This window comes from Grammomys surdaster, unplaced genomic scaffold (assembly GCF_004785775.1).
Source record: "Grammomys surdaster isolate TR1022 unplaced genomic scaffold, NIH_TR_1.0 239, whole genome shotgun sequence".
In the NCBI taxonomy this organism is placed as follows: Eukaryota; Metazoa; Chordata; class Mammalia; order Rodentia; family Muridae; genus Grammomys; species Grammomys surdaster.
The window spans coordinates 6,113,189-6,140,136 of NW_021604684.1; the positions used below are offsets into that span (position 1 = coordinate 6,113,189).

The 26,948-nt window shown below is 43.4% G+C and overlaps 1 protein-coding gene across 5 annotated transcripts in view; it reads right to left on the minus strand.

Annotated features, from left to right (window-relative positions):
- The window catches only part of Nedd4l (NEDD4 like E3 ubiquitin protein ligase), a 215,750-nt gene that overhangs the window by 36,271 nt on the left and 152,531 nt on the right, over nt 1-26,948 (minus strand). For 3 of the 5 annotated variants that reach the window (XM_028774297.1, XM_028774295.1, XM_028774294.1), the window contains exons 6-15: nt 24,944-25,005; nt 24,580-24,682; nt 22,342-22,508; nt 16,549-16,684; nt 15,285-15,461; nt 12,834-12,908; nt 11,020-11,079; nt 6,326-6,457; nt 5,717-5,836; nt 4,506-4,703 (exon numbers count right to left, since the gene is read on the minus strand). In XM_028774297.1, coding sequence (XP_028630130.1) covers nt 4,506-4,703; nt 5,717-5,836; nt 6,326-6,457; nt 11,020-11,079; nt 12,834-12,908; nt 15,285-15,461; nt 16,549-16,684; nt 22,342-22,508; nt 24,580-24,682; nt 24,944-24,990 — 1,215 coding nt within the window. In that variant the 5' untranslated portion in view covers nt 24,991-25,005. The remainder of the gene's footprint in view (nt 1-4,505; nt 4,704-5,716; nt 5,837-6,325; nt 6,458-11,019; nt 11,080-12,833; nt 12,909-15,284; nt 15,462-16,548; nt 16,685-22,341; nt 22,509-24,579; nt 24,683-24,943; nt 25,006-26,948) is intronic. The other 2 variants (XM_028774298.1, XM_028774296.1) reach the window with 1 other exon arrangement.

Consider the following 26,948-nt stretch of genomic DNA (forward strand, 5'->3'; position numbering starts at 1 on the left):
CCTCCAGAGACCAAGATGGGTGAGTGTTCACAGTCTCTAAATGTGACCCTTGGAGAACAGCACTCCTTAGTACTTGGGCTTCATTGCCTCCTTCTGAATCTGTCTGACCAGAAAGTCCACATGCTATTTCAGAGATAGCCTGCTTCATCCTATGAAGTTCTATGTATGCTAGCAGGTGATGTGAATGAGTCTACCCATCAAGCTCTGATGATGAGGTTCCCATTCCTGTCTTAACATAAAAGTTGTTAGCATTTTTTTTCCTTGAAAGATATGCTTTTAAGAGGCCAGAGAAAAATCAATGAAAGAAATATATACTCTTTCATCTTTGGCCATGTTTTCTCCTTTGCAAAGAATGGTTAGACATCTGATCTTGCAATATCCCTTGTCTCTGTTCCTTTAGATAAGAAAAACAGTATGAGAGACTAAGTTTCCCAAACTCACCTTCCCAAAGGAGAGGATCCAGAGTTGGGACTTGCCCCTCAAGTAGAGCCAATTGGAATGTGATGGGACTTAAAGAAACCAAAGCTTTTAAACTTAAAAGATTAGGAAACAAATAAAACTCAGAATGATAGGCAGTCAGCTGGAACAATAACACCATCAACCCAGGTAAAAGCAAGCCGGTGAGACATTTGACACTAGCTCCATCTCATCAAAGCAGATAAAGGCTGTGCTGCTGCCAAATTAACAAAAGGTTTACTGCTTTATCAACTTCCCAGATCAACAGTGAAAGCCAGGAGCGCTCGATTATAACCAAGTGAGAGGGTTTTGGAAATAGCGAGAATAGAAAAGGGTACTACGAGTACAAGCAGTCCCATTCTCTAAGCGAGAGTAGATTTTAATTGAAGACATAAATCATCGTAGTGCTTTGTGTGGAAAGTTGACCCTGAAGCTAATGCATCTTTGAAAAGGCTGAGATGTAGTATTTCCAGTATTCTGTAGCATACTGCAGCACACAGAGCTATGACAGAATTTAGGATTTAGAGAGGCCAAGAAGCTGATAATGAGGCTATCACTTGGAGCTGCCTAACTGGACAGAAGACTTAAAAAGGAAGCCCACTAAAGCTATTCATTCCGAGTTAACCCTGAGATGGGGCAGGCGACACCACAGCTGCCAGGGACCCTTGAAATCCAAGGTAGCCAATGACCAGGTGAGGTTTATAGAAAGCCCGGGGTGTCTATTAGGAGGTGGGGATTCTGGGTGCTTTAACCAGAAAGGCCAGCCATGGAGTGAAGTCAACTGTGCAAGACAATGGTGATGCAGAGGAAAAAAAAAAGGAAGATGCCAAGATTAATGGAAAGTATCATGTCCTGGGGGAGTGGGAAGGGGCCAGAGTGCTCACCTTTGCAAGTCTGCTAAAATGACTTTGTATGAAAGCCACACTTTAGAGCATGGGTAGGCTCAGGCCAAGGATTCATATTTTATCATAGTAACAGGAGTCAAAGAAAAAAAATGGCAGCAGTTGCCAGTAGTCCATGTATACAGACTATGTCGTGGTAACTACTGAGGCTACTGTCCCTTGGACAATGCAAGGAGCAGGACAAGTGACAGACATGGCAGCTGAGGTCTGATAACACTTAAATGGTAAGATGGAATACTAATGAGATCTTCAATGACAAGAATATCAATCAATCAAGTAGATAAAACACACTTGCTGTTTCTACGCTTCCTCTTGGTAGGCGTATGTGTATAAATATATAAAATACAGGAATACTGATTACATATATAAAATACAAGAATACTGATTGGTTAAAAAATATCCTGACTGTGCCTTTCCCCCTTTAGTCTCAACAGTCGCACTAGGTTACAGTGGCTTTGGTTAGTGGGAACTTGGGTAGCTGTAATTTAATAAGACATGAAGTCTGTTGTAAAGATGGGCCAATGCTTTGTCCTATGAAAGGCATCAATATACAAACACATATACTTTTAGCTGCTCCCTTAACAAGGGGGAATGAAAAAAGGTCTCGAGTCATTCCTAGCACACACTGCTGCTGGTGAGGCCAAAGCCATTCATTGCTATTCATTTCTTTAAAATGTGATCAGATTTAATTCCAATTAGACTGCTGGCACACAGCCTTCATCACCTGCGCGAATAAAGGCTGCACCCTGCAGATATGATTCTAACTGACTCACTCTCTAGATGTACATAAGGTGGATGGTGGCCTGAGTCTTCTCACGCTTCCAGGGAAGACCCAATGGTGCAGGATGAAGCAGGAAGAAGTGGATGTTCACTGTCTCCAGTTTGTCTTATCAGATGTTCCTCCTCTGTCTGTTACAACACTCAAATCTAAGAGTTTGCTGCCCTCACTGAGCCTCTTAATGCCAACTGCAAACATGCCTGAATTCAGAAAGCATCTTTTTCTCTTCCTGCCTTCTCCCACCCTTTGTCAAGATGGACATGCAGTTCCAAATCTGTTTTTCACCATGAGAGCGCTGTATGTGGTATGTCCGTGTCTTTGCTCGGATGAGATAACACAGCTGTGTCAGCACATCTGCCTACTGAGGAAGGGAGGTCTAACTTGAGGGATTTCCAGTTGTTGCTTAAGGATTTTCAACGGTAGCAGCCATGAAGTGTTTCAATAAAGTCAATGTTCAAATGAGCAAAGCGGTCAATAGCAAGAGTCTGGGTAAAGAGAGACAACTGGTGATTAAAAGCAGGTTTCATTTGGCACCGGTGCCAGCAGTAAATAAAGTGAGTGCTATTTAAAATCAATCCTGCCCAGCTGCACTTGGGGCGTGAAAGGCTGTGAAAAGGTTAGGGGATTTCATTACTAAGCTAGTTCATATTACTAAAATCATAGCTTATGTTGGCAAGCCACTGTGGCTCCATTCACTAATCCTCTGACTTTTATGATATTTATCCCCTATCTCTGGAGCTCCGATTTTCTGGCTAAGGGTTTGGAACCCCAGCAGCGCTATGGAAAATGGGAACACCAGAAGGACAGTCCAGCTACTGTGTCAGTGACAGGAAAAAAGAAAAAGGACCCCAAACCAATCTCTATGGTTCTACTTGCCAAAGAGCCACTCTCTTGGCCCACTGGCCTGTAATACTATCTACTGACTCAAAGGTGAGTCAAACAAACCCCCATGTCATTCTATGCCTCTGAAGTAGTTATCAGTTTACCAAATGAATGTCATCAGACTTCAACAGTAAGGCCCTTGGCAGGTAGGTAAATTCCTTTTCTGCAAAACAGGGAAGGGCCCTGAGATTGGTTCAGTTCTCACTGTGGGGTGTCTGGAAATTTGAGTGCATTCCTGATTGTCAGTATATTGGGAGGATCATGGTAGCCATTAGCATTCAATGGTGGGAGCCAAGGATGTTAAGCATCCCACAGAGGAAGGCACAGGCCTGGCCCAGCTGCTAAGAATGCCCTTGCGGGGACACGATGCACCTCAGTCCACAGGGGTTTAGGGAGCACACTGTCTGATTCTCAAGGGATTGAATTAACATTACACCACAGGCTGAGACTAAATGATAGCCAAGGTCACCTTGGTTGAAACCTTTTCCTTAACACAATACCGCTGTTCCATCAACTGGGCAGTCACCACGGCTAGAAACAGGAACCATTAGTGCATGTGCACAGCTGATCCAAGACGGAAGAGTGAACCAGGGAAAACTCAAGTTGGTTCTGAGCACGGAGCGCAGATGTTGGAGGGGCAGCATTAATCCCTGAGTTTGCTCTACACAATCAGAATGGACAGGCAGAAAATTGAAGTTCCTGCTGCATCAAAACTAACTAGAAACAAGAGAAGAAATCCAGCTGTACAGGGTTAAGGACTGCAATGGAGGACCGTGGACTTCTAGCAAGCACTCTATGCTGCCTTGAAGAGGCTAGCTCTGAGTAGGCTGAGGAAACAAAGAGCTGACAGAGGGACACAGAGACGCTAGCTCATTTTGGCCTCAACTCCTTTCTCCCAAGTGCAGTGCACAGGCTCTTTTACATGTGTGATTTGAGAAAGATCAGCATGGCAAGAAAATCGGTTTGGTCAAAATGTTCACTGGGAAGATCAGTCAAGTCTTTACCGGGTTGTTAGGGCAACCTTAATTCACCGGGCAATCTTAATCCACGAAGAAAGGAAAGAAAATGTAGCACCGAAATACAAAATACTCATCTGAAATGACCACCAGAGAGAAAGAGGTGTGCAGGACAAAAAGAGACAGGGTAAACACTAGTTTCAAATGTTACCACTCCCAATACATTGACTAATAGCACACAGCACAAGATGTGTTACAATGAAGTCAAAGGCTAGCAATGTGAAGGCTGCCCTTGCCCCCAAATGGAACAAATTATTAAAACCAGAGCTTTCCAGGACTGCCATACTGGTAGCACCCCAGTGGCCAGCAGGTGTGTCTGAGCATCTGAGGCGCCCACTAGCCCCTCTGGACACTCACGTCAGAGTTGGTGATGACACTCCTCTAGAAGGACCAGGAGGACTGAGTCAGAAATGAAAAGAATTAACTGGAGCTCATGGTGAAAATGGAGCCAAATAAAAGCAGCAGCCTTACCCAGGTTGTAGTCTTTGTATTATGGTCAATGAAGAAGGGTCGGCCGTTTGGCGCTATCCTCATCTCCCAGCCTGGTGGCAGGAAGCTCTGTGTGACTTTGTGTTGTGGTTTGGGGGAGTTGTAAGGTGATGGCTGAGGGGACTGTGGGTTGGAAAGGGTATCTTTCACAGCACGGCGTATGGGTGAATCCTTGGCACCCTAAGGAATAATAACGAGTGTTAGAACTCTTCACCACGGGCCAATCCAACACGTCACAACGCAGCTGGCATTGTAGAGAGCTCTTCCTCAGAGACCAGTGAGGGAGAGGCTTCCCCAAACCCCCATTTCTCCATCTACTTTCAAACCAACTCTAACTTTATGCCTTTCTATTGGTTAGATATGCAACAATATCAAGAATGAACAACCACAGTTCTTTGCCAACCGTGCCTGCCAAAAATACCATTTTATGGGCGGAGATTTCAGAGCAGAGCAAGACAAGCCCTTGCTCTCAAAAAGCCTATAGTCTAACAAACACACTGCCCGGTTTTAGAGCCTGGAAGGAGACCTCCATCAGTGGAGGCAGTCACCTGGAATGACAGTCATTATCCCACATTCCTGACAGTCTGGAAGTGCTGTCACCAGCTCCCACTGTGTAGGAGCTTGCCTCAGAGCACTTTAATTTACTCATATCTTCTCTGGCTTTTGAATGTCTGCCATTTATGATGTTCAGGGCGGCCACTAAAACATGACAAGGATAACGTGCAAGCAGATGTCCAGCAATGACTTAAGAGATGAAAATACGCATTAGAAACACATACCCACACAATGGAAGACCCTACAGTCAAAGAAAATATGAACAAAGCGATCACTATGTTGTAAAACCCAACAGAAGCATGGCTACTCAAAAGAATGATGAGATCTGATGGCGTGACAGGCAAGAAGGCGCAAACACAGCAGGGATGGTACAGGTTCAGCAGAGAGAGAGAGAGAGAGAGAGAGAGAGAGAGAGAGAGCGCACCAGTAGTCACAAATGGCGCCAGCCAAATGAGAATGAAGATTATGATAGAGACACAGAAGCATGTGGACAGCCTGCACAGAGCAGCCTTCACCACCAACACATGACTGCTCAGTGTGGAGCTGCCTCAGGAACAGAGTCCAGTTTAGAGAGAAGAGAGAATGAAGAGAAGCCACGGGACAGAAATGACCCTGGTTGGACGAGGCGGCTATCTCACCTCCAGTGGGGCAGATAAAGTTACTGTTGGCGAGCTGAGGCTACGAGGCCGGCGGATCTGGGGTTCGACTAGGTGGTTGTTACTGTTTGTGGCTGATCCGGAGGCACCATCTTCTGCAAGCTATTTTGGAGGCAAAAACAAGTTAGCTTTGTATGAGGCTCTCCCTGTGCGTGATCAGGAGTATGAATCCCAACAATAACAACAACACAGCCATAATCACAGCTCTGGCCTATTTAGAGCACAGAGGAAATAATTAAAGCTAATAATGGGGGGTAAAGACTCGGGAGACACACTCAAGAGAAATAAAATAAGTCACCGGTCAACTAATGACTAGCCTTGGAGAAAAAGAGATTTAGGGTGTGGGAGAGGGAGCTAGCTATCCATGGTCACACACTCATTTTCTGAAAGTATTTTTATGTCACATTAAAATATTCAAGGACCAAAGTCTTCCTCAGGCAAATATTCTACTGAGAGTAACACATGTCTTTGGTGAGATCTGCTTTAAACACAGGCCCTTCATAACATGACATGAACCCTATGCTAGGATGCTGGCCATTACATCTTGGCTGCTAAGGTCCTTGAGTCTGGGTTGGATGGTGATCTTCATACCTGCATGATTGGTCGAGTCCAAGTTGTGGTTCGATTGTTATGATTGACATAGTATGTGCGGCCCTTAGCATCCTTTCTCTCTTCCCAGCCTGAAGGTAGGCCCGGCGTGGTATGTACATAGGCCACTGATGGCTGTTTGTGCAAGAAATTATTATTATTTAACAACTAGAATTTGTTTTCTGACCAATTTAATAAAGTAACATATACCCAGAAATTATATTTCTCTGGGCAAGATAAGTTAATTCTGTTTGTACAGAAACAAATCAACCAACCAACCAAACAAACAAAAAAACAAACAGAAAACCAAAACAAAACCCACAACCCACAAACAAAGAGTATTTGGAAGTCAGAAACAAACGGACTCTAAGAGCTTCATCTCTCCTGTGAGACAAAAGGCATCCACATCCTTACAGAATCATCTCTTAGCCTCTGAGGTCTTAAATACAGAACCATTACCAATGTGTCAGGAAAGACAAACAATGTATCGTACATAACCTGGTCCAGTTGCTAAAGCTCATTGATAAACCACATAAGAGAATTTGAAGCCATCCAATTCTTATGCCCAGAAGAGGAATGAATGCTCTAGACACTTTTAGACAGCTGGCTACCCGTAGATGCCCGGCGTATAGTTCTTCCTGAGGCCCAGTGTACACAAACTTTCAAGGCAAAATATGACACAGAGACTCTCCTCTGACTTACACTCCTGTATGAGGACATAATCTGCAGGACCCTAGGGTGTCTATGCTCCCTAGCCCAGGAGGTCCTCTAGTCCCCTGGTGAGGGATTCCAGGGGAGCCTCATATTAGAGGCAGTGTTTATAGCAGTGTAATGACATAGATTATGTCCTCCCACAGTCTGTGATGTCTAGTTTGAACTATAAATACATAGTGCAAATTCTTTATTCTCTTTCTGTCTTTCTTTTTCTTTTTTTCTCTTCTTTCTTTTTTTGAGACAGGGTTTCACTATGTAGTCTTGCTGGCCTAGAACTCACATGTAAACCAGGAAGGCCTTGAACTCACAGAAAGCCTGCCTCTGCCTCCCAAGTGCTGGCATGTGCCACCACACCCAGCATGAATTCCATCTTTTTAAATAAAGAATTACTGAGACTTTGGCCTGTGTAAGAAGCAGTGTGAGAAACGCAGTCTGGGTGAACAGGTGCTAGAGTACACAGGATGAGTGAATGACTGGCAGGAAGGTGCTGGGGAAGCAATGATCTAGGGGAGATGCTCAGAAAGACACTACCTACCAGGGCCAGCAAGACTTCTGGGAGGTTGAGGAACAGCCCTGTTGCTGTGGGTGCTGCTTTCCCCAGTGGGGTCTTCTCCCATCAGTCTTCTTAAGTACCTCAGCTAGTGCTGCTTTCTTGGAATTAGGCTGATTATGTGACTCTTCTCCTGCTGAAAAAGACACCCTTCTTTCTGTCCTGCCCTAGCTACCCTGCTCACTACTAACTGCTCTGGTGAAGGTCCTCAGTGTCCTGTGACCCTGAATTAGAGGAAGCAAGAACATGTATATTGCATTTACCAAGGATTACGGCTGAATAGGGCACTCCAGAAAAATTAACTTGAAAACTACCTGGGAAGCAGCTGACTCGGTGGTTATTTCTAAGCCATGTTTAGCAGGCAGGGAGAGAGGATATATAAGGAACCTTCCTGCTAAAAATGCTCCTTGACATTTTCCCAGATAAGTCCTAAAGGACAAGGGAATTCCAAGAGCAACTAACCACACAGCATCCTGTATCTATCCAGGTGCAAGACAACCACCAACAAAGAGATGTAAGCTTTTATAACCATGAAAAGACAGACCAAGTGGTCCACAGCCTAAATGGAAGACACCCACAACAAAGCCTAACCCCCTTCCAGGACTTTCATCTGGACTGGCTGGAAGACTAGTCTGATACACTGTCATCTAAGCAAATAGACAATACTTTTGTCAAAATACATTTTGACTTAACTGTGGCTTATATGAGCACAATTGCTTTAACTACAAAGAATATTAAGTAGCACTTGTTACTGCTCTCCTTTTCTTGATGAGTCATGCTTTAGGGAAAGGGCATCTGATAGATTCTCAGAAAACTCAGTTTTTAGAAACACTGAGACTTTAACAAACAAATATCAGCAACATCCATTCCTGGAACAGACACTTTCGAAGCCACTTGACAACCCAAACGGCTTAGATGTGTTATAATCTCAGAACTGAACTGTCAGCTGCAAGAACTTCCTGCACCCAGGTCATATACACAGAACTCTACAGGCAACAGGATTAGTTACACAAAGGAGGCTAACAGAGAGAATTCTGAATGTGTCTGAAATGACCATTCTCCCTTCAACTGGGAACTGAATAGGCAACTGGTAATTTAGTCACATCTACGCAAGAAGCTGTTATTAAAATATGTTCTGACAACATCCTCTTAAGGTGAGCATGGAGAACAACTTGTGCCAATGACTCTATTACTAAAACACAGTTATCCAGGACACGCGACCAGCAATGACAAGACTTGGCTTCACCAGACATCTTTTGGAAGAGGCCCAGGCTTGGGTCCAATGATTAGACTTTTATTACTCTGTGTGAATGATGCTTCAGCTTATCAAGAAACTAGTTAGGCAATCCAAACATAAGCTGACCCTAACATTTGAGTTTTCATCCATAATCAGACACACTGCTGAGTGTTATGATTCTAAATAGGCACTCCCTCCAGCCTCATAGTGGCTGGGATCTGCTAACTACAATGAACAGGATTATGTTGAAACTGAGGAAGTCTGACTCTCCTTTGATACTGAGCATCGTAGATTCTCTATGACTCACCCAGACCCAGCCACCGTGGTAACTCAGGATATTTTTAGAATCTCTTCAGTGAAGATCAAAAGACTTTGCTCCCTTGCTCTTTCTATCTGAAAGGGAGAGCCCTGGTACAGCCTGTCAGAAAGTGACACAGTACACAGGCTTTTGCCATAAATCAAAAGGTCGGGATTCCTTAGATTAGGATCAGCACTTTTAGGAGAAGCACTAAATAGAAGGAAGGTAGACAGCGTGGTAATGCCAGTCAGCGTGGGAAATGTGTGTAAAATGTGGTGTATTTCCACCACTGAATGCTGAATGATTATTAACATAGCTGAGAAAAAGCCAACCTAAGTTAAAAATAGTTTTCTGAGCATTATGTATGCAACATCATGCTGAGATTTTTTTCCCCCTAAATAAACAGTGCCTGTGTGTATAATCACAGCACACGCATGTTTGGGAGGGCACAGGAATGAGGTGATACTTTATAGGCAGTTTCTGCCTGGCATATATATCAAAGAGGCAGCCAGAGAGGAAAGTCACACTGGGAGGCAGAATGGAAAATAGAGAGGATGGGAGAGAAAGGGACCTGGTCCTTCCAAACCTATCCAGGTACTGAGAATGCATGGCATATCATGGTGGGAGCATCTAGGAACTACCACTGCTAAAGCTTCAAAGATAATAAAAGACCAAACTCACTGATGGAGGAGAACACAGATGGGAAGAAGGCTTGAAAAGGGCAGCCCCAGAAGCACATGGGTTCTCCTTCAGATGGATGACCTTGTCCTGTCGGGTGACTATTTACCACAGACTGGTCTACTCTGTCTTTTGCTACCATGAGCCATCATAACACTCCACAGTTATAAGCAGGTTGCAAATCCAATTAAATGTCACAACAAATGATACACTAGGAGGATGCCATGGGTAGGAGACAAACCATCCTATGGAATGGTCTGCCTGGTACCATGGAATGGGCTCCACTACTCAGAGTAGGCTGTGTCAGCACAACCGTAGGAGACCAACTAAGACCTGCAGACTTCTTTGAATTCAGCCCGAGGTGGAGCCTGGCTCTCCAGTTCTTGACTGTTACATAAATCACAGCGGCTTAGCAACCTTATGCTGTGCTCACTGCTGATTGCATATCTGAGTGTCCTTTGTGTAACACTGAGTGCAAAACATCCTCTAGGAATCAGCTACTGTGTAAGTGGTTAAAGTTATTCACAAATAATAACCAGCCACAGCGTGCACAGCAAAGGTGAAACAATTTAAAAAGATCTTCAAAGAGTCATCTAAGCTCAAATCAGCAAATACAGAGTGGCCTGCCTTCAAGGATCAGTAGAACACAACAAAAACAACTAGTCAGATTGAAATTATTAGATGCTTTTGTTGAAATATCCTAATTGCTCCCTGCCCAGGGAATCGTACAAACACTTGTCCATTCCTGTAAATCAGACTTCTCGTAGCAGAGAGAGGTTACAGGTTATGATGGAGATGCAGACAATCTGGTTCCCTGTTATAAATGTGGTGTGGGAAATAGGAACGCACAGTCTCTTGCACACCTGGACTCACATACACAGCCCTGAATGACTCTTATGGCTTCTCTCGCTTAACTGAGTATTCAACAGTAAGAGAAAGCAAGACACTGACAAAACTCTATGGAAATGCTCGTATTAATCACAGTTAACCAGGCTTGATGGTACTCCTAGTTGAATTATACAGGATTAAAAATGGCTCCATTTTACCCAGTACCTTAATGAACCCCAAATGGAAAGTTAGAGATAAGAAGTGCACGTGTCTTTCTACCATAGAGAAACTGACCTGATTTTAAAAATGGGAGGGAGCATATTCATCATAATCAAAATAATAAACCATCCCACAGACTTTCACCGTTAGTGTTCAATAACTGGGGTCATTACCGTTGATTCCTCACCACCTGTGACAGTTGATGAACGGGCTCGCCTAGTTGGGGTGCTGGGCTGTTAAATGATAATGTACATCAGTAACATGTATTTGGGGGGGGGAACTGTTCATTGCTTAGTGAACCAGAAATCACTGCTGTGGAGAAGCTGTGACAGGTGACATGAGATCAGTCTCCCTGCTACCCGCCTTGTCCAAATGAAGCTGAGCACGCCCCAATGACCTCTCTGTACCACCATGTCACCCCAAAGAAGCTCAGACTACATCCTTGATAGGGGTGACTAACAGCCACTTCAAATGTGATGCTTTGTGCTCCCAGGTTCCAAAACTCAGCAGATTCTTATATCTGCAAATCTCAGAGAGGCCACTTGGTGGTCAGTGTGTGCACAGCATCTTCAGAACAAGGGGAAAGGTACAATCATGGTTTCCAGGCAAAAGGACCTTGTGGCAAGTAAAGCTGACACCGATTTTGAAGAGGAGAGTGAGAGTGATTAATTTCTGCAGGACAATCACAGAATCATCAGGATGAGAAGAATCCCCACCAGCTCGTCAAAGTCTCTGGTTCTGCTTTGGGAGGTCTGTACAGAACCCATCTTGGCTTGTTATCAGCCAACCTATGTAATAGACTCCACAACCCAATTTATTATTTTGGCTGGTACGTACACATCACTTCATTTTGTAACTTTAAAAATAGTAAAACCTAAATGAAAACGTCCTTTGAAGTCAGGGAAAAAAATGTATATGAGGAAGATGGTCTCAAAAATATTAAATCTGTTGCCTATCTTTAAGTTCATACACAATGAATTGGGTCATGAAAGAGGATTAAAAAAAAAAAAGGTGTGATGGCTCATGCTTGCAATCTCAGCACTCAGGAGGGAAAAGCAGGAGATTGTTGCAAGCTTAAGGCTAGCCTGGAGTCTATCGAGTCCAGGCTGGCCTGGCATATAGACCAAACCTCTGTCTTAATTGTCCCCCCCAACCCCCCGTCTCCCCACAAACCCACAAAAAAAAAAAAACCCAAACAAATAAAAAAACAAAAAACAAAAAAAGGTCAAGGTGAAATATCAAATTGAACATTTAAAACCACAGAATATTTTCACCTCCCAAAGAAGAAACCAATTTCTGTAAATTATTTCTTGCAAGGGAATGCTCATCTGCCCTCCAATTTGATATTTACTTTAGCATATATTAGATATCAAAAACCCCTCTACCATGCCCATGTGCACTCAGACTTATCACAGCTGTGGGAAGGAGATAGCAAACGGCAGCCAATTCTTCATTTGTGGCGCTGCTTTTATAGTTAGCTAGCGCAGTTGCTCTGTGGAGCTGAGAGTTTAAGCCAAGGGTAGTGGAAACAAAACAAAACAAAACAAAACAAAAAAACAAAAAGAAAGTCAGGCTGTCTCGCCGTGAGAGTTCTTCCTGTTCAAAGGGATCCATGAGTTTACAGAATTAAGCTACCTGAAACTCAGCTGTAGCTGCTGAATGGACCACCTAGGTTTAGTCATATAAGCAGGTCAGAATGCGCGTTCTTCTGAGTGAAAAACCACAGCAAGATTTTAGCATTTTGGAAGCTTGGTTGGTAGGTAGGGTTCTGGGTTGGAAAGCCAAGATCCTTGCACAATTTAATAAAAAATTTCAAATGTCCTGCTTATACTGTGAATGGATTTACACAGGAAAAACTCTTTCTCAGCAGGCCTGAAGATTTTAAATCAAAGCCAAAAAAAAAAAAAACCAAAAACCAAAACAAACAAACAAAACAAAAAAACAAAACAAAAGAACCAGCTGAGGACTGGAAATGAGTGTTTGTTACCGGTGGAAGGTGAGCTTGCTCAGCAACTGTGTCGGTAACACTGCAGGACCGAAGCCTTGACGAGGGCTCTCTCTGCTGCAGGGGAGGGAAAGACAGGCAGTGTTAGCAGGAGTGTTCTCAGAACCTCAGAACCGGTTCACACTTCCATGCCCTGCTCTTTGCCATCAGGAGGCAATCAAACACCACCTGTTCCCGAGCAGTGACAGCAGTAGCCCTTCCAGAGCTCTGTTTCAGCTTTCAGTGTTTTCCAGTAGACCAGGATTTAGAAGTAAAAAGTGGCCAAGACTACTGGAAGGGAAAAGAGACAGGTCCCCACAACACTCAAGAGTAACAAGAGTCAACGGTCTTATATGCTACCTGGGATGCCAGCTCTGGGCAAATTCCCAGGTGTGAGGAAAGGAGGAAAAGGGGGAAGAAAAAGCAACATTTGGCTCTTTACCAGCTAAACTGTATGACCATCTGCACGTAGACATTACCTGTCCTCCCTGCAAAGGTTAGGGGTTTGTATTCAGCTTGAGTGGAAGGAGTGGAACAGGGAAATGAGGCACACCCAAATACAATCCTGTGTGCCACACAGAATGTTCCTCCTACTTGTTTTCCCGGTGGATCTGAACAAAGATCCAAGAAGGTCACAGGCACAAGGCTCCTTGCTAGAAGAATGCTTAGCCACGGTACAGCCGGTAACATGTATGATTTTTAACATTGTATAATAACAAACAGTAAGTTAAAGTCAGGCAAAGCTAAGTGGTGGTGTCAGAGACGACCTGGGCCTTCCCACACTGGGCAGTGTGAGTCATCTTGAGTAAAGCATTCCCCCCACTGCCCTTGAATACAGAGTGGCCTTGAGTATCAACATTGGAGGAAGTTCCCCAAGGATATATGCTGCCACACTTGGGTCTTTAGGATATGCCAGGCTTCCAGAAGCACTAAATACAAGAGCTCCCTACTCTAATCGTGACAAATGCCAATTCACATCAACATAGAAAACTAGGAATTTCTTTCCCATGTGGTTTATATAAATGGTATATAGCTGCTATAATTTCTGCAATTTTTTTCTTTGATACATTTTAAATACATGGCTTTGTGGCTTATGCTGTTTCCATGGTAACAGTTTTTACCAATTCAAATATCTCATATATGAAGCCTCTTCTCTATCCACTTAGTACTGAGTCTTCATCCGGGTGGTGTTTCTCTTTTTGAAAGACTTTTATAGAATTTTAATATGTGGAAGCACATAGTCACTGCAACTCACGTAGCAGAAGCCAAGAGCTTCGTTTAAAGGAGAATACCATAATTGAAGGGCTAATAACGTTGTACTTAGTGGCTTTTATATTCAGTGTAGTCCTCCAATCATTTTATGTTCTGTGTGTTCATCACAATGACTATCGTCTGAGGATGCCGTTTCCAACATAGTGACAACCACCATTCTCTCCAGTATATCTGTAAGTCCAATTGCTTGAGAAAGATGGCGTGCACATGTGGTCTTTAATTCTGTATGCACATGGGAATGACCGACGGGCTTTACTTACAGTGTTGCACTGTTACATGCAAAGTTCTTTGTGACTGACTTCATTCCTTCTCACTGAGCTGAAACCTCTAGAAGTTTCTCTGAGGGCTGAGAAACCCTGGTCAAGTGCTATCTTGATGTTTCAAACTTTTTCTCCTCAAGAGTTCATCGGCTGGGTTTTTGGGTTGTTTCTACCTCATAGTCAAGCTTTGCTAGGGATGAGTCAAGCTTTGCCAGGGATGATCACTTAAATACCTGTTCTCCGTGTTTGTGAAATGGAAGGTAGAGGTATGTAGAGTGTGAGTTTACACGACTGGTTGTGAGGCTCTGGGGCTCCTGATTCTCAACAGGAAATGCCCTCATGGCAAAGACACTGTTTTCATGAGCCTTTGGGATAGCAATGAAATTCTACAAGGTTAAAGCTAGAAATTACAAAATTCACAGAATCTTATTCCTTTGAATTTTTTTACAAACAAGAAAAAGCTGGTGACATGCCACTTCTTTCTAAAAGAACAACATTCTTTTTTTTTAACCTTCCAGGGCCAATTTTCATACAGAGCTGCCTCTTGTAGTGAAGGAAATTCTTAGAAGAGCCTGAACTGAGTAAAAGTAAAAGACTCTTGCCCAGTGGATCTCAAACTTTCTAATGCTTCAACCCTTTGATACAGTTCCTCATGTTGTAGTGTCCCCAACCATGAAATTATTTTGTTGCTGTTCTATAACTTTAATTTTGCTCCTGTTATGAATCATAATGTATATATCCAATACGTGGGATTTCTGATATGTGGCCCCTGTGAAAGGGTAGTTTTACCCCTAAATAGGTCATGACCTGCAGGTCAAGAACCGATGGCCTTGGCTATTATTTGCATACAAGAACATCCTCAAAAGGTACGACAAAGGACTGACCACTGATGTTCAGCTTTTCTAACAGTACCACGACTTACGATCAGAGAACTAAACTGCTCCCCATTGGAGTCCGGAGTGATCTGCAACCTTCTGCTCAGTTCTTCAGACAGCTCCTGGGGGCTGGTCCGAGACACTGGGGAGGCAGGAGGCGGGGGCAGAGCCAGGCTGAGAGAATCTCCTGCCATGTTCACTTCCTCTGAAATGGTCTCCCAAGGCTTTGGAGGAATCAAACACTAGGGTAAGTGCAAGAAACTGGGGATTTATTTATCAGTCTTCCTTCTAATAAAACACAGCATTCACAACCATCAGGGTGGCCATAATTAACACCTACTTAGCATGAGGCACAAAATCTTCAGGATAAGCACAAGGAAGATAGGGCCATTGTCCCAATTAACAGACCAAGAAATTTCACAGAGAGAGCAAATTGCTGATACAAGCAGTCAGTTGAGGAGGGTGAGCATAGTGAGGGAGGAGGCAGGCCCAGTGGCCACAATCTTACTCCTGTGAAGACATACTCCCGCTGCGGCAGCTTTTTGCCAGCCTCTGTTACGAATGGATTAGAAACACCTCAAGAATTTACAAGCAATTCTCATATCATTTTTTTTTTTCTTTCTAACTGCCATAAGGGTTCTTAATGAAAACAGCTTAGTTCTGCAGAAGAACATTCAGTGACTCTAAGGTGAAACTACTAGCTTGCTGTTCTAATGCAGGTCACTGAAACATTTTGTGAATGGCCTTCCTAACATAAGGTCAACCCAATGATCAGTCAGCAGCATCACGTTAAGATCATTTCTGACTTGTTGCTTAAATTCATCTCCTTTTCCAGTAACACACTGTTAACTGTTTATAGAGAATAGTTGTTAATATTCCAACCAACTCAGACTTGTACATTTTTTTTTTGACAATCTCTCCTAAGATGTCAAGCAGTTTATGAGAAACTTGTCCCTAAGGCCCAGACAAGTGACTGAGGTCCCTCGATCCCTCAAAATGACAAATTTAGTGTTGTGTCATGAGATTGGTTAGATCTCAGGGGAAAAACAGTCACTAAGCAAAAACATATAAGACCTTCACACCAAAATCATGTTCTCCCCCTGATATTTATACGAGTCACTGGGCTTGGCCAAACATGGGTTTCACGAGCATTTTCTAAGTCCACTAATACTCAGATGGGAATTAGTTAATCATCAGACCACATTCTCCACATGCAATACACAGTTTACCAAGAGGAAAAAAAAATACAAAAGCACCCTGGGGATTGTGGGAAGCCGTAGCTGCTTAGCTCAACAGCATCTCTGGACATACCTCAGGGCCTTCTCCACCGCCTTCAGAGGCCTCGGGCTCCAAATCTTCACTAATGTGCCTCCGAGAGCGGAAGCGTCGGTGTGCAGCCTCTTGGTTGATCTGCCTGATGTTATTGTCTGACTCTGAGGACACATCCCTGAAAGGAGGGTGAGGGGATGTGAGAAGAGAAGGGGTATTCAGAACGAGCCCTCTGACAGTCTAACCTTCACTGTGGGCCACGCACTGACTAAGATGTCAGCGTCAAACAATAAGAAGCAGGCAACCAATATTGGAGGTCTTCCTCTGTCTTCTGGTTAGACCACACTGCAGGCTCACCCTAACCCCAAAAAGCAGCTTCAGTGTATTGTACAAGAGTCAGAGCATCTTTCAGACATATACAGCTGTCCTGCATCCATGGGGGATTGGGTGAAGAGCCCTTCCTATCCCCACAGACTTCAAAATCCTACATGTTCGGTCCTTAACATGGAATGGCTATTTAAACGGAACACACGCACAACTTCCTGTGTCCTTTAAATCACCTCTGGATGGCTTACAATGTCTTATGCAATGGAAATACTTCACAAACACCTTATCCTGCACTGTCTAGGGAATGAAAATGAAGACAGACCATTGCTCAGGGTCAGAACAGCCCTAATACATTTCCCCAAATAGTTATGCTCTGTGGTCTGCTGAACCCACAGGGGTGGGGGCAGTGGGGACAGAGGGATGGACGTTCCTCAAGATGCACTTCAGTATTTGAGAAGAGAAATCCAGGTCCTTCAGTCTGTGACAAGCCAGTCCTTTGGAAGGAAAGGACAAGCTCACACACTCAGTTGGCAGGTCCCTTCTAAGTCTACCCAGCAGTCACAATGCAGCTCATCTGGGTCATCAGTAATTGACTAGAGGGCACTAATGACACAAATTCAAGGCTGTGGTCCCCAGGGGATATCCCATGTGGTGTGTGACTTACTTTAGCTGTTTTCTGTGTCATTTTGACAAAAAACTTCACATCTTAAGATTGCAACCCCCTTCCTCAACAACCTGTTTCTAGCACAGCAGGGCTGACCTCTCAGACAAGCCTGGAATAAAACATGGCGCTGTCACATTTCATTTGTTTGTATTGTCAACTAAGGATTTTAAGTTAGGATCCAAGTTAAGAACTTATCCTTGAAAATGACTTAGTCGACTGTATCTTATAAACATTTTGCAGTACATGACAGGCGATGGTCTTTTGGGGAAAATCTCAACTACGTATTTCTAGAGTAGACGTCTAAAGGCCCTTCACAGGCACCTGCAAACATGTTTCAATCGGACTCCATATCTAATGAGTACAAATTATGTTGCAGGTTAATGTTTCAAAATAGTTGAGAATTTTAGTTCCGGTGAACTGATAGATACTATTAATAGACAGCCTAATTATAGATCCTTTCTAAAGCAAGGATTTAAAGTCTCTAGTACTTTCAAATTCACTCATCCCAAATAAAGAGCCCCCTGAGCCTCTGGGTAGCAACTAGATTCAACGAGCCAGTGTCGGAGGATGACAGTCCAACTAGTAAAATATTTATATCAAACATCTTTGCACATCAACTTTAGGGCTAAAGGAGGTAGTGTGAAAGTTAGTTTCTATTTAATCCACATATAAATTATAATTCTTTTATTTCTAAAATCTGAATTAAAGAAATTTACTATATTTGAGTATACAATACATAAATTTGTTGCGTTAAGAAAAATATTGATACATTAAATACAACCAGAATAAACTTGTACACTAAATAGAGGTATCTTCAGAAAATTGATATCATTATAGATATAATCATTATAATCAAGAAGTATATATATATATATATATATAGTTTCTGAAAGCACAAAAAATGATTAAAAATGGCATAGTAGGCTGTTAGAAAAATACCATATTGTATTCATGATGATGTATTTATTGTCCTTTGAAAGATGTTAAATTCTCAAGTATGAAATAAATTATTAAACAAAATGTAAAATTAGACTATACTTATAAAGTCTATAAATGACCTTGGCAGAGCAGAAAGAGAAGGCTAGTGAGTACCCTCTTTATTTTTTTTAAGTTTCCTTTTCTCTTCCTTTCTTCTTCTTTTTTTTTTTTTTTGATATAATTGTTAGACAAAGTCTCCCTATGTAGCTCTAGCTGTCCTGGAACTCACTATGTAGACGAGGCTGGCCTTTTTATTCATGCCTCTGTTCCTAAGTGCTGAAATTAAAGGCGTTTGCCACCCCTGTGTCTTGATGATTAAGGATGAATACAGTTGAACTTTATGATCACATCCCTCACTTGAAAATACTTTACTCCATGTGTGTTTTGTCAAGACTTAAAGCCCATAGTTATTCCAGAGGGACTCGGGCAGCGCTACACACCTGTTTAAAACAAGGGTCACAGTACAGAATAGAAGAGGTGTGCTCTCAATGCATTGAGCTGACAAACAGAATGAACTATCACGAAGCCCCTGAGCTGACAAACAGAATGAACTATCACGAAGCCCCTGGCTGGGATTTCAAAATCAGTTACCATTCACACCGACTGCTGATGAACTGAGGGTGTTGGGTATGGGAAATTGACATTACTGGTTTAAATACACCATTCTTTCCCTCCTCACTGTCCAAGAATACTGCAGTAGTAGACATGCATATGCTTCAGGGGATGTGAGATGGAGACAGGGAAATAACTTAAGACATGTCTATGTCATTTTTTTTTCAGTTGTTAAATTTCACACACATAATTTCCCTTTGACTCTCATGGGAAATCACATGATTGACAAGTGACACCACTTTACCCATGCTTCCTTGAAACCAAGCTCAATATTGACTAAGACTACTGCGCCAGAACATGCTCGGCCACACAGCCCTTGTTTAATACATTTTACTACTGTCATACATGCGTTGTGTGTGTGTGTGTGTGATGCGTGGAGTACATGTGCTCTAACAGGCGTGTAGAGGTCAGAGGACAGCTTTGGAGATAGGATCTACTCCTATAGAACTGTGGGTTCTGGGGCTTCAACTCATGTCGTCAGGCTTGGGGGGGTGAAGGCCTCACCGTCTGGGCCATCTTGTCCTCCCCTTCGCCTCCATGCATATGACCACAATGAGGACTCAAACCAGAGGTGTGATGGGGAAACTGGGAAGACTCAGTGAACATTTTTATAGTGAAAAGCTTAAAATTAGGATTTCAGCTTAAAAAAATTATCTTACAAAATGGCATTTCTTCATTTTTCAAAATTGTAATTTTTATAGTAAAATAATTTACATCTGAATAGGATTAAGAAAAAAATAGAAACTGAGGTGTTTTAAAACCCACCAATATACTAGAGAAGGTGGAGTCACCTCAAGAGAGACCTTCTGTAGTTATGGCTTGGATAGTATACTAAATTATGTGCCTAAAATCACTTCCTGAAATGACTTCTTTTGGCCAATCTTTCATTCAAAACTGTATCTTGCTGAGCTCTTACTTGGGTGTTGGCATGATCATTACCCAGCGTCCTTAGATACAACCTCTTAAATAAGATATTTTCTCACTGTTAGTATTCTGTCTAAACTCCACCCCCACAGTTATCTGGCAACACCCAGATATGCTCCTCCCCATAGTTACCTGGCAACAGCCAGGTAGGCCTGCCCACTATAAAGGGGGCTGCTTGTCCCCTCCTCTCTCTCATACTCTCTTGCCTCTAGCTTCTCTCTGCTCCCTCACCCTTCCCCCTTCCCTTCCCCCTCTCTCCACATAGTCATGGCCGGCCTTTACTTCTCCTCTTTCTCTGCCATCTTCTTCTGTTTCTCTCCCCCCACCTTTGCCCTCTTCCCTAAATAACACCCCCCTCGTGGAACCATCTGGTCTGCTGTTATCTGTTCTAAGCTGGGCACTGAAGTCTAACACTCACAATATAATTTTTTTCTGACAGGTACTAGAATATTCTATAAAAATCAAATTTATACACACACACACACACACACACACACACACACACACACACACACATATATATTACCTAAAAGCAAAAGATAATTGTTCTGCAGGTCCAGGGCTTCTGGACACGTTAAATAATGCTAAGGAGAAAGAGTTCCAAATCCATAAACTGCAGCAGGGTAAAGTGGATGCTGTGTAAACTGACTCCTGTCAATCAAGCTGCTTCCTTGCTTTTGAGATCTGCTTCTCACATAAGAAGCCGTACTTACGCAACTGACATCTTTATAGATTTGGGTTAAGTCCATACCTGTGAAACCATCACCCAATCTCACTGATGATGTGCTTTAAATATATGGCAGGTCTAGTCTCAGAATCACCTCAGTAAAAACTGTACCCACTTTCCCCTCAGATAAAGACTTCCACATGCACAGCACTGATTAATAATGAAGGTGAGCTATCTCAGCTCTATGTCAGGCACTGAGATTCCTTCTGGGTCCTGCTTCAAAGGGGTCACATGGTGCTGGCCACCACATAGCCCTTTTGGGTGTACTTCCATGCTGTTTAGCTCAGACAGATGCTTTGGTAATGGTATGGAACCAAAGACATTTCTACTACAAATACATACCGTACTTAAAATGGCTTATCAAACCTCCAAGTGCAGCGATCATCAAAGACAGACAAACAGCGATAAATCTAAAGTACTGACAAAACCACTTACATTTAGGACCCCAACAACACTATGTGCATCTTGTCTAAGCAATAATCTATGGCCGTGCAGAGCAGTGCAAAATGGCCAAGAACAGCTGATAGTCCCAAGAATCTATTGAGAGGCCCAGGGATGACTGCTTATTCATGGCCCAGACTCTGTAAGCTTTATCTTCAGATGATATAAAATGTCAGCTTAGCTGACTTGGCCTACCCTCTCTAGCCACTCCCCCATTATACAGAGGAGACTTTTAAATCTTCTAAGGATAAAGGATATGTAAGAACATCCTCCAGCAACTCTGTATATCACCAAAGAGCAGAAACTGGGAAATCTCTTTTGCTTTGGGTTGAAGAGAATAGGATCTCACATGTAAGCACACTCACCTGCCTTGATTGCACTCTGAGAACTGATCATGTCTACTGATCAATATCTACTTGGTAATATTAATTCTGCTGTTTTGCTTCCCTGAAGCCCATAATGCCCAAGGCAATTTCTCCTTTCATCATGGGTACTTTGGCTTTGCCTCTTACTACACGTTGAGAGATTTTAAGTTTTGCTGTTCACTATGATTTAACAAAAAGCCACTTCAAAATCTTTCTTTAAAACAGTAATTGAGGTTTAACTAGGATCTATTTATTTGCTATCATCAGAACAAAAATTACTAAGGGAACAGGCATCAGGCACCTCGCTCTCTCTCTAAGCTAGTAGGATGTGGAAATAAACAGTAATTACTAATTTTGGCTTTGCAAATCTCCTGTGCATTTCTAAATATACCAAGGCAGTGATACACAAATATTCTGAAAAGTAAATAAAATAAAAATAAAAGAAGCTATGGTGAGTTTCATCATCAGATAATGCAAAAGAGTAAGAAGGTAAGACATTAAAGCAAGCCAGTCTGCCTCCAGCTTTCCATCCTGGGTCAATGAGAGGAAGCCGAGGAGCATCTCAGCAAGGTGTCTGGCAAAACAATGAGGAGTCCAGGATAAGCACATAGCGCAACAGCCTCTTCACTCTCTCTCTCTCTCTCTCTCTCTCTCTCTCTCTCTCTCTCTCTCACACACACACACACACACACACACACGCACACACACATACACACACACTCCCAAACTTGTCTGGAACTGCCATCCTTTGCTGTTCAGGGTGAGACACAGCATCCCTGCCATCTGCTGGTACTTACATCAAGCTAGGTCGGTGCCACTGCGTACTCCTGTTGTTGTGGTTGACATAGTAAGTTCGGCCTAAATTGTCAACTTTCTCTTCCCATCCTGGCGGCAGGGGAGGAGGAGGGAGTTCCTCCTGGTGCTGGGAAGCAGAGTCATTCGAGTCAACGACTTCCCATCCATGCTGTTGAATAAAGTCAATGGGAGTTATGAGTCTGGGCTCCAGATCATGGAAGACGACAATCCCAAGGTGACATCCTTTCCCTTACTCTGAGTCTTATGGGTGGTTTCCTGTGTCACACAGGAGATTCCCTCTCCAGGAGAAAAAAACAATTTAGACTTGTAAAACTAATTTGAGCAATGGCCAGTATACCATGCCAACTTCTAAGATGTCTGAGTCACATCTGGATACTCCATTTACTTTCTTTGCATTTAACAAAAACGTTCACTTGAGTATGTGTGTTTACATGCAAGCTCATGTGTGCATGCACAGCACAAGTGTAGAGGTCAGAGGACTGCTTGCATGATTCGGTTCTTTCCTTCTACCCCGTGGGTTCCACAGATCAAATCAGTTTTGACAGAAGGCGCGCTAACCTGCTATACCACCTCACCAGCCCTGTTTTGTTTCTTAAGTCACATGATAATTTTTACACATCCATTAGTTACAGTGGCTCAATGACCTCTAGGGCTGCATAAAGCCAATGACATGGGACATGCCAGAGCTGCCACGGTTCTCATCCTTTCAACACCACCATGAAACATGCATGCGTGTTTTAAGAGAAAGCATGGTCTAGGATACAGGTGTAGGGACAGGGCTATTGGTCTCCGAGGAGGATGTCCTGGGGCTGGTAGGAGATGACTGTGTCATTCCCCTCTTCTGTGTTATAGTTGTGAGCCAGGGGTTGTGTAGAAACTACTGCAGTTGCTCAGGCATTGCACAAACAGACTGCACGGTGCCAAGATCAGTTACACTGTTCCGACACATACCTTCAGCATTAAGTATTGCTTCCCTAACATCCCCCGGTAAAGCCAGTGGAAAATCAACCGATTCACTGGTTACCGCACTTGGAAGACAAGAAGAGAGTAAACAATTCCTTGAATTTCACACACCAATCCATTGCTTTGCTTGGGAAACCTCAACCTCTACTACGGCCTGCCACCCACTTCAGTCCCCGTTCCTTGTCAACAGCTGTGGAAGCTACAGTGAAACGCTGCCTGGAAAGGTGGCCTCTTGGTTGCGGGGGTTTGGTCAACCTGCCCACCGTGCATCATTCAAGTATCCCACATGTGGAAACAGCTGCAAACAGACGTGAAAACAGCCAGGGAGGTGTTCTTCAATGGGGGCTTTCAGAACAATATGGGAACCGAGCTAACAGAAACAACACTGTCTATAGCACATGCTGAGATGGTACCATGGGACCCACGGCATAGACACATGACCAAAAGGTGGAGACCCCACTGTGTCAGGAAGGGGACAGAGAACATTCTTCTGGATAGCTAATTGCAAACTAGCATTTCCCAAGGAGGGTTCTGTATTACATGCTGTTACGTGTGGACTAAATGGATCAGAAATCCACTCTAGAGTAATTTCAAGTGCTAAAAGGAACCTAAAAAAGAACTGAAAATCCAAAGCAATAACGGGCACGGGGTTTCTGGCAGCGAGGTTGCCATGGAAGATGCAGTTATGTGGCTGTGAACCCATAAGCTAACTCCTTAGGCTCATGCATTTGAACACTCGGTGTTCAGCTGCTGCTGGTGCTTGGGAATGTTGGGGAACCTTGAGAAGGTGGAGCCTTGCGGAGTCACCGAGGGTGGGCCTTGTCTTTTCACAGCTGAATCCTGTTCCCTGTCCACTTTCTGCCTTCTGACTATGACACAGTCTGACCAGCTGCTTCACGCTTCAAAATCGCCACCTCCCCATCACGAGGAACTTCATTGGCTCGAAACGTGAGCCTTTCTTCTTCCTTAAGTGGCTTTGGAGGGGTATTTTGTAACAGCAGCCAGACAAATAACTAAAAGCACCGTGTAAAGAGCTGCCTGCCCTATTATTCGTGTTGTGACATAAAATGGGAATTTTACTTTTGCTAAAACAGTCACATACTGGAGGACTTCCAAAAGCAAACTCAGGGTCTATGTACGTGAATTCATATTTAAGTTTACAGACATCTACTTCCTCCAACGACAGAGCCTCAGAGTGACATTCAGGTGAGCTGGGCAGCCAGGAAGTGGCCAGGGCCTGCAGCCGTCTCTCCTACCTCCATGTCATCCCTCTGCTCGCTGTTTTCTTCATCCTGACCTCCATTTTTCGGCATGTAGGCCATTTTCAATCTCAAAAACCCCTTGACGCGAGATTTATGACTGCACACAGGAAGAAAACCAGTTGTAAAGGATATGGCTTGTTTCCATCCTTCTTGTTTAAGGTGTTTGCTGAAACTGTCCTCAGAGAAACCAGTACTGCAAACACTCACCCCTACACCTAGCCACAAGCCTAACCCCTATATCCACCAGCAATCTTCACCCCTACAATCACCCACAAAACTCAACCCCTATACCCACTGGCAAGAACCACCCCTACACCCACCCGAAAGCCTCACCCCTACACCTACCCTCAAGCCTCACCTTCTAGGTCGTAGGAGGAAATCCTTAAATGTATAGGGTCTCTCCATGGTTGGATCTTCTGTCTAGGGGAAGAAAAATAAATTAGCAGAAAAGCAACATTCATAACAATTTCATATTTCTGACATTCTCATCAGGAATATGAAGGATATATTTTTAGGACATGCAAGGGTACAAAAAGAGTGGGCTCCTCAACAGGTACTTAGCTGGTTAATTAAAGCTTGTCTACTTAAGATCCACTAGATGTCACTATCTACATCAGGTTCTAGTCGTCAAGCCCGGCCAGAGACAAATGACAAAATTATAGCCACCACAGCCAAGTATAATTTCTAACTGCAGGGTATGGCCTCAATCTCCCAGAGTCGATTAACTTTGGAAAACCAGCGGTCAGTGGTGCCTCATTATCCTTGTGACTGAAGAAATCTAAACACAGAGTTACACAGAATGCAAGGCCTGGCCTTGGGATGCAGCTCCGTGCCTCACATTAAAATATCAAGTCCTCAGCCTGAGTGAGTTGATGCTATCGCCCATCCAGGAGCCCTCACCCCTACTGGGCTGATTTCATGAAACTGTGAGTGAAACCAGGCTGTGTCTCTTAGTTTGTCAGCTTGACACGAACTAGAATCATCTAGAAAGAGGAAACCCCAAGTGAGGAATCACCCCCATCAGATCAGCTCTTTGGCAGGTCTGCCCGACTATTTCTTTGATTAACGATGGCTGTGGGAGGGCCCAGTCCACTGTTGGAAGTGCCTCCTTGGGCCCGTGGCCCTGGGTTATATAAGAAAGTAAGTTTGGTAGCTTCCTCCATGGTCTCTGCTTCAGTGTCTGCCCTCAGTCCCTGACCTGGCTTTCCTCCATAATAAACCTTTCTCTCCCAAGTTGCTTTTGGTCCATGCTGTTTAAAGAAGCAACAGAGAAGCAACCAATAGCACAGAATGTATACCCATTCAGTATGACACTGGGATTCATTTTAATGTGCAAAGATGGCTGGCTAATAACGCGGGAAATTGGGGGAAATTTATTTTTAAAATGTTATATGTAGTCAAACCCAAAATACTTGATCTGTCAAATTAAAGGCAATCCAAAATATTTGCTTTTATAGGAAGAGTGGCAAACCACAATACAATGATGTATTATGTCAAGATGAAGAGAGAGTATGTATTACATTTGACTTCTGTTTAGATTCTTTCTTCCTAATGGCTTCCTACCCTCTTACCCCATCCCCCGCTCCCGCTCGCCTTTTCCTGGCATGCATGTATCTACTCTGCTTCTGCACGCTGGCCAAAGGACAACCTTAGGCACCGACCACCCTTTTTTTTTTCTCTCTCACTGGCCTGATACTCATTGATTAGGCTAGATATTCATTGATTAGGCTAGTGTGACTGATCAGGAACCAGGGTCAGGGTGAGGGTATCTTCCTGTGCCTGCATCCTCACTGTTAGAATTGTAAGGCATACAATCATATACATATGCACACATCATAATGCCTTTTCATTTACTGGCTTTACACTTTTTCTCAAACAATATATTTTGATCATATCCTTTCCTGGCCCCCCAAGTCCTCTTAAGAGTCTATATCCCTACACACCCAACTTCAAATTTTTCCTCTTTTAAGAAACCCCTAAAGTCAAAACAGACAAACCCCAAAGACAAAATATACCAAATTAAACCAAACTGAACCAAAAAAGCACACAAAAACCAGGGAATCTGTTTTGTATTGGCCAACTCCTCCTGCCCTGGAGTGCAGTTGGCATGCCCAATGTGGCTCCACTGGAGAAAGCGGATTTTCTCTTCCCCAAGGTATCAACTGCAAATAGCTACTTGGTTAGGGACTGGACTCAGTCTACTTCCCCTTCTTCACACTGGGATTTTTTCTTTTTTCTGGCTTGAATTTGTATAGGTTCAAGCACATTTTCACGGTGAGTTCAGATGTGTGTTAGTCCTGCAGGGTCTGGAAGACACCATATTCATGTGGGCTCCGGGGACTGAAAGGGTACTTTAGGTTTCA